The sequence below is a fragment of the Pipistrellus hanaki genome (genome assembly GCF_964339955.1).
Source record: "Pipistrellus hanaki genome assembly, chromosome: 3".
Lineage (NCBI taxonomy): Eukaryota > Metazoa > Chordata > Mammalia > Chiroptera > Vespertilionidae > Pipistrellus > Pipistrellus hanaki.
In genome coordinates, this window is record NC_140505.1 from 8852129 (window position 1) to 8860229 (window position 8101).

Sequence of the window (8101 nt, forward strand, 5' to 3'; positions counted from 1 at the left end):
ATAACCAGCTCTCAAAATGGAAACTCTGTTAGGCGCCAGTATCCTCAGTTTCAGCATGTGGCTTACCCAGTAAGATTCCTGAAAAGCTCAGGGTTGATGATGAACCAGTGTACAGGAGTTCCACATTAAGTCACAATGGCTTTGTGTTGAGAGAGTACATGTCAACTGGTGAAACCAGGCAGAGAGGAGAGTAAGAGTTTCTTGTACTAACAAAGTAGCAATTGCTCACTCACTTGTTACTCACAACAATAGAACCTCTAAGAGGAATTTAATTCCAGAACAGAGGCGTGACCTTACGAATGTCCTTCTTAGAGAAAATGTCTACTTCAGATTTGATGGAGAACCTTAGGGAAGAACTGACCTGTTTCATCTGCTTGGACTATTTCACCAGCCCAGTGACCACCGAATGTGGACACAGCTTTTGCCTGGTGTGTCTCCTGAGGAGCTGGGAGCAACACAACACTCCTTTATCTTGTCCCGAGTGCTGGAGGACCTTGGAGGCCCCTCATTTCCAGCCCAATGAGCGTTTGGGGAGGCTGGCTGGCATCGGCAAGCAACTCAGGTCCCAGGTGCTGCAGAGTGAGGACCAACAAGGCCCCCACGGGAGAACGCTGGCAGCCACTATGATGTACCCTGAGGATGGTCAGGGTGGAAACACTTTCTCAACTGAATGTCACGGGATAAACAGAATGTCTCTCTCCAGTGAGGCTGAGGAGCATCACAAAGTAAGATTAGCAGCTCCACACAAATTTCCCAACATTGATCCCGTTCCATCACTTAACTCCTATAGCATGTCTACCGGCGCCAACCGGCTCCAGCCACAGACCACAAACTCGGCCTGGATTCTGCTTTCCCCTTTCTTTTAGGGTCCCAGTCATCTTGTTGTTATTGGTCCTTGAGACCCCCTACAGGACCACTGCTCACTTGTCACAGAGTGTTTGTTTCTATTGCAGGAGAAACTCCAGGAAATCCTAAATCTTTTGTGCAAAAAGAAAAAGGAAACTCAGGTTATGTTAACCCACGAGAAGGAGAGAGTGATATTGTGTAAGGTCAGTAACTGTCCTATTTGTGCATCTTGTATATAATTCTGTGAGGGGGCATTTCTAAAGAGATAGGGAAATGAGACGGGAAAAAAGACAACATTTTCCAGGCCCCATCTACAGTATACAGTATCCTTGCTCTGGCCTACCTACGTTTGCTTGTCCACCTGGGAATCTCAAAACTCAGCTCAATTTCCTATCCCCAGGCCAGCTTCCCGCAACCCTTGGTGTACCTATCTAACTCAAAAGCTACCTCTATTTTAGCTCTTCTTATAATTATCTAAAATGCAATGTATACTTATAGGTAGATAGATATCATAAAACAGAAATCAATAAAAACATTTCAAGGGCTTTGGGTCCAAAAAATTCCAAATTAAAAACAAAATAGAATGGCAAAATATGACAAATTATTAATAAAGATTAGTACACCTGCACAAATGCTAGTTTGTTGAGGTTAGTCACAGCTTTTAATTTTAGCTGTCTAGCAACGCAGAGAACCAGATGTTTAGATATTTAAAAAATATGTGTGTATCTAATTCTCCCACTAAGCTTTGAGTACTTAAATGGGAGTATTTGTGATGGACATTTCTATATCTAGTATGTGAGCCAGTGACTACTTTGATTGAGTAAATATTTGTTCAATAAGTGAACACACTTTTAAAAGTAATGCTGTCCTTATTTTATACTGCCTTATATTTTATAATGGGACTGATCATCACCTGTCATATATTTTTTTGTTTATTTTTTCTCCAGTAGAATTAAAATCTCCTGGGTGTACAATTTGGAGTTTCTTTACTACTATCTACACACAACTAAAATACAACTTATTCAAGGCATCTAGTCAATAGAATATATATATTGTCAAGTTTCAAAAATTGTCACAGTGAAACTCTAGGACTTTGTAAGGGTGGCAAAGCACATCCTGTTACTAATCTTATTGTGTCATATGTGTGTGTATGTGTGTATGTGTTTGACGGCAGGAAGAGACAAAGAATTGTAAACAGGTTGTTGTGTCCGAATATGTGAAAATGCACCAGTTCCTGAAAGAGGAGGAGCAGCTGCACGTGCAGCTACTGGAAAAGGAGGAGAGAGAGAACCTGAAGAAACTGAGGGACAATGAGATCAAGCTGACCCAGCAAGTAAGGGGCCTGAGCAAAATGATTGGTCAGATAGAGTCCATGTGTCAGAACTCCAGTACAGCATCTTTAGAGGTAAGGACACTGGGACATTAATGGAAAAGTATGTAGTAACACATAATATTCAAGTCATACCAGATACAATGTTCTTTATTAACCTAAAAAACTAAGTTCTGATACAAAAATAGTTTTCTGAAAGAATTAACATTCTATCTAGTATAAATAGAGGTGGAGACAAAAAACAGAGGGATACTCGCCTGAACCAAGCTTGATGATGACTCCAATGTCTCTTGTTTCAGCCTCTCTGCAACCTTAGCTTTGCCAAATATTCTAAGTTCAGTGAGCATCAGCCATGGGTTTGACACATTCAATATCTTTTTTTCTTTATTTATTAAGGTATTACATTTGTGTCCTCATCCCCCCGCTATCCCCCCAACTCCTCCACTCATGCCCTCACCCCCCTGTTGTCTGTATCCTTTGGTTAGGCTTATATGCATGCATGCAAGTCCTTTGGTTGATCTCTCCCCCTATCCCCACCCTCCCGTACCTTCCCTCTGAAGTTTGACAGTCTGATCGATGATTCTCTGTCTCTAGCTCTGTTTTTGTTCATCAGTTTATGTTGTTCATTATAGTCCACAAATGAGTGAAATCATATAATATTTATCTTTCTCTGATTGACTTAGTTTGCTTAGCCTAATGCTCTCCAGTTCCATCCGTGCTGTTGCAGATGGTAAGATTTCCCTTTTTACCACAGTGTAGTATTCCATTGTGTAGCTGTACTTAATTTTTTAATCCAATCATCTGCTGATGGGCACTTAGGCTGTTTCCAAATATTAGCTATGGTAAATTGTGCTGCTATGAACATAGGGATGCATATATCCTTTCTGATTGGTGTTTCTAGTTTCTTGGGATATATTCCTAGAAGTGGGATCACTGGGTCGAATGGGAGTTCCATTTTTAATTTTTTGAGGAAACTCCATACTGTTCTCCACAGTGGCTGCACCAGTCTGCATTCCCACCAGTAGTGCAGGAGAATTCCTTTTTCTCTGCATCCTCACTAGCACTTGTCATTTTTTGATTTGTTGATGGTAGCCATTCTGATAGGTATGAGATGGTACCTCATTGTTTGTTTTGATTTGCATCTCTTGGATGATAGGTGACTTTGAGAATGTTTTTATATGTCTTTTGGCCTTCCTTATGTCATCTTCTGAAAAGTATCTATTTAGATCCATTGCCCATTTTTTTTTTAATTGGGTTGTTTATCTTCCTTTTGTTAAGTTGTATGAGTTCCCTGTAAATGTTGGAGATTAAACCCTTATTGGTGATAACATTGGCAAATATATTCTTCTATGCAGTGGGCTTTCTTATTGTTCTGTTGATGGTTTCCTTTTCTGTGAAGAAGCTTTTTATTGTGATGTAGTCCCATTTGTTTATTTTCTCTTTAGCTTCCTTGCCCTAGGAACATATCAGTGAAGAAATTGCTTTGGCATATGTATAAGATTTTGCTGCCTCTGGATTCCTCTAATATTTTTATGGTTTCCCATTTTACATTTAAGTTCTTTATCCATTTTGAGTTTATTTTTGTGTATGGTGTAAGTTGGTGATCTAGTTTCATTTTTTTGCATGTATCTGTCCAATTTTCCCAACACCATTTATTGAAGAGTCTTGACTATATTGTATGCTCTTGCCTTCTTTGTCAAATATTAACTGAGCATAGTGGTTTGGGTCGATTTCTGGGTTCTCTATTCTATTCCATTGGTCTATATGGACATATTAAATATCTTCATGAAGTCCTGATGAAGTTATATACTATCATAATATGTACTATAGGTGATCGTTATCTAGTAAATGGGGTTATAATAGCTCTTATTTACTAACCAGACCTAGGGCAGTTAGGTAATTTGCTTGTCAAATAGCTAGTAGGTGGTAGAATCCAGGTATATATGTACTGAGCCCACATTGCTCACCATCTCTGCTCTACTCTTCTCCCAGGCTGCTGCCTTCTCCAGACTACCTCAAACATAAGCTATGGGAGCTATCTCCAGCTTCAGATCTCTTTCCTGGAATGACTTCTCAAAACGCTACTAATTTCATTTCTCCCAACAACCCATTTCAACTGTACACACAGGCATAGTCTCAGTTCTCGCTGTTCACTTTCCTATAGTTACCTCTGACTCCTCAAGACATTGGATAATGAAGCCAATAGTCTGGCTCCTTTCTCAGCCTCAGGTTCTCTTGACAAAGTGATGATATGAAAAAAAGAAAAAGAAAATAAAAAAGAAAAAAGAAAGGACATGCCCTGGCTTGCATTGCTCAGTGGTTAAGAGTGTTGACTGCACAACAAAGGGTCATAGGTTAAATTCTGGTCAAGGGCATGTATCTGGGTTGCAGGTTAGATCCCTACCCAGTCAGGATGTGTGCAGGAGGCAACCAATGGAGGTGACTCTCTCACACCAATGTCTCTCTTTCTCTCTTTCTCCTCTTCCCTCCTTTCTACTCTCTTTGAAAGTCAGTGGAAAAAATATCCTTAGGTGAGGATTAAAAACAAAAAAGGAAAGGACAAAGTAGTCTCTAGTCATTTGAGAAATGTCTCATGTTCCCTAGAAGAAGCAGGGGGTTTCTTTTCTCTACCATATGCATTCCCACTCAAGGTGTCCTAGAGCTGTAGGAAGCAGATTCTGTGAAATTTTCAAGGACTGTATCCAACATGGATTCAGTCTTTGCTGTTGATCAAAGTGCACGAATACTAACCTTCTTTCTGTTATATCCTTAGGAGATGAAAGCAGCACTGGAAAGGTAGGTTTCCATCCTGTGATCAGTGATGTCAGATACAGGGATGTGGTGCTGATGAAACAGGTTGGGGTCAGAGTGGGGATGAGAGTGTCCATGATGCTGGGACACATGAGCAGGTCACGCGGAGGAGATGGAGTGACACTCTGCCCTCTTGTAGGAGTGAGCCACTGTTGCTTCAGTGTCCAGAGACCACCAGCACAGAGCTGAGTCTGTGCCGCATCACCGGAATGAGGGAGATGCTAAGAAAATTTCACGGTAAGTCACCCTGATTTCCAGAGTTAGCTTCAGCTTCCTCTAACAGAATATTCAGCATCTGGGCACCAGGTTCTCAGTGAAGGCACCCCGAGCCAGCAGGAACACCAGCAAAGGCTGGGCCACAGAGCATCTCTGTGCTGGAGTAGACAGACACAGCGGGATTGATATCTGCCTGGCCTTGTCTTTTAATGATTCCTGATCCTTCCTTTGTTGGTTTGTTTCATTGTTCTGTTTTGTCCATCTCAGCTTCTTACACATACTCACACGCCTCTTCAGGGGTTTCTGCATTTCCACCCCTGCCTTTGTGAGGACAAAAGCTAAAACACTTAAGTCCCAGTGAGAGAACATTCAAAGAACTATTCTTTTAGAATACTCCAACTGTTTAGACTGGCTAAGAATGAGAGAGGTCAGCGTTAGTTCTCAACATTGATCTTGACAATCTGACTTTCAGAGGAAGGCCTAATCAACTTTGGACTCCATAGATATTTGATAAGTGCCTACTATGTGCCTGGTACTAGTCTGTGAGACTGAGCAGATTTACAATGACAATAGGGATAGACTTGCCTTTGCTTTTGTAGAACTTCCAATGAAATTGTGGAGATGGACATTAATAATCACAGATATTTATTGATGATTGATATTTGACCTATCAATAAAAGTATGAACTGTATGATAAAGGGAACCTAATCTTGTCTGGAGAGTAGATGAAAGCAGGAGGCCTCTTCTTTAAAAAAATATTTTTTATTGATGTCAGAGAGGAAGAAAGATAGAAACATCAATGATGAGAGAGAATCATTGATTAGCTGCCTCTTGCATGCCCCACACTGGGGATCAGTATGTGCCCTTGACCAGAATCCAACCAGGGATCCTTCAGCCCATAGGCCGACACTCTTATCCACTGAGATATCAGCTAGGGCTGGAGGCCTCTTCTGTAACATCCTTTCAACAGAGTGAGAGAGAACTCTCTCATTGGTGCTCCTCACTGGGGTTGAACTAACTCCTCTGCAGCTGCACATAACCATGACATCATGAAGAAAGCGCTTTAGGAATTACTATTCCAGCACTCGGTAACTTTGTAATCTTGGTCCAGCTTTCTAACCTATGTGAGCCTAAGTTTTCTCTTTAATAAAAAAAATAGAAAAACAATAATGTATGCCATGATTAAATGAGATAATGTAAAGAAAATGCTTGATATCTAAGTAGGAGTTCAATCAATGATAACTGCCTGTATTTCCCTCCCACTCCAATGGACGAACCAGAAGCAACCCTGGCTGAAGCAAATACAAACGACACAGGGTACATCACCTTGTGTGGATAAATAGTTCTGAGTGCTCAAACTGTCTTGTGAACAAACAACTTCCATTCCATTTGCAGAGATTCTTCTCTCCTTTTCCGACAGCCTAAATATCACTTTCCACACAACTGTCTTCTGTTTCCTTTTAGAAATGCATTTCCTCTTTTGTGAAACAGTAAAAGGGCTCAGAGATTATTAAAAAAAAAAAAATCCCCACCATGCTCACCTAAGTTATATTTTAAAAAAGTAAGACTGAATACTAAGAATTTAATTTACATTCCACATACATGGAGGGATGGTAGTGTCAAGAATACACATGAGCCCTAACTGGTTTTGTTCAGTGGATAGAATATTGGCCTGTTGACTGAAGAGTCCCAAGTTTGATTCCAGTCAAGGGCATGTACCATGGCTTTGGGCTCAATCCCAGTAGAGGGTATACAGGAGGCAGCTGATCCATGTTTCTCTCTCATTGATGTTTCTAGCTCTCTATCCCTCTCCTTTCCTCTTTCTAAAAAATCAATACAAATATTAAAAAAAAGAATTCAAATGAGCATTCATTCCTTTCTCCTCTTGCAGCAGATATAACTCTGGATCCAGACACAGCCAATGCCTACCTTGTCTTGTCTGAGGATCTGAAAAGTGTGAGCTATGGAGGGATCCGACAGAAGCTACCTGACAACCCAGAGAGATTTGACCAGTCTGCAACTGTGTTGGGTGCTCAAAGCTTCACCTGTGGGAGACACTACTGGGAGGTGGAAGTCGGAAACAAGACGGAGTGGGAAGTGGGCATCTGTAAGGACTCCGTGAGCAGAAAGGGGAATCTCCCCAAGCCACCCGGAGACCTCTTCTCACTTATAGGCTTAAAGATTGGAGATGATTATAGCCTTTGGGTGTCGTCACCTCTAAAAGGTCAGCATGTCAGAGAGCCTGTGCAAAAGGTCGGTGTGTTCTTAGACTATGAGTCTGGACACATAGCATTCTACAATGTGACAGATGAGTCTCTCATCTACAGCTTCCCTCCGGAATCCTTCCAAGAGGCACTCAGACCTATATTTTCCCCTTGCCTCCCAAATGAAGGGACGAACACAGGCCCCCTCACCATCTGCTCACTGAGTAGCTATGACTGAGGGAGGTGCTCCTGAGTCTCCTCTGAGAATGAGGTCTAAGATCAACAGATGACTATTCATTAAGGTGACAAATGTGTTGATAGTATTGACATCAGGTGATCTAAAAGTAAAGCTCCCCAACCCCAAAGAGTTTCCATTGACTTGAGCCTACAACGAACAGCCCAATTGGACCATCAACTTCTAACACAAATAGGAGAAAGCCAATCCTATCCCGTGTCTTTAACTAAATTTATCATCTAGACCGTCCCACGAATGCGCCGATCACAAAACAAGTAGAGTTAGAACTAGCCCCTATTACCCTGAATCCCACGGCCATAGGCCAATTTTATAAATATATATCATTTTTTTCCAAGTGTATTTATTTGTTTGAAGCTAAAACACTGCTGTTTGAATGTGTCTTTGTTCCATGTGCAGAGCTCTGCATACTGATGCAAACCTAACCCTCAGGGGCTGGTG

At 41.3% G+C, this 8101-nt stretch overlaps 1 protein-coding gene across 1 annotated transcript; it reads left to right on the forward strand.

The window, feature by feature from the left end:
- Positions 1-299: 299 nt before the first annotated feature.
- TRIML1 (tripartite motif family like 1) lies at positions 300-7645 on the forward strand (the record flags this gene model as incomplete). Its single annotated transcript, XM_084876252.1, has 6 exons — positions 300-725; positions 954-1049; positions 2021-2251; positions 4950-4972; positions 5127-5224; positions 7095-7645. 6 exons carry the CDS (start codon positions 300-302, stop codon positions 7643-7645), a joined length of 1425 nt encoding a protein of 474 aa, XP_084732378.1.
- Positions 7646-8101: the final 456 nt, after the last annotated feature.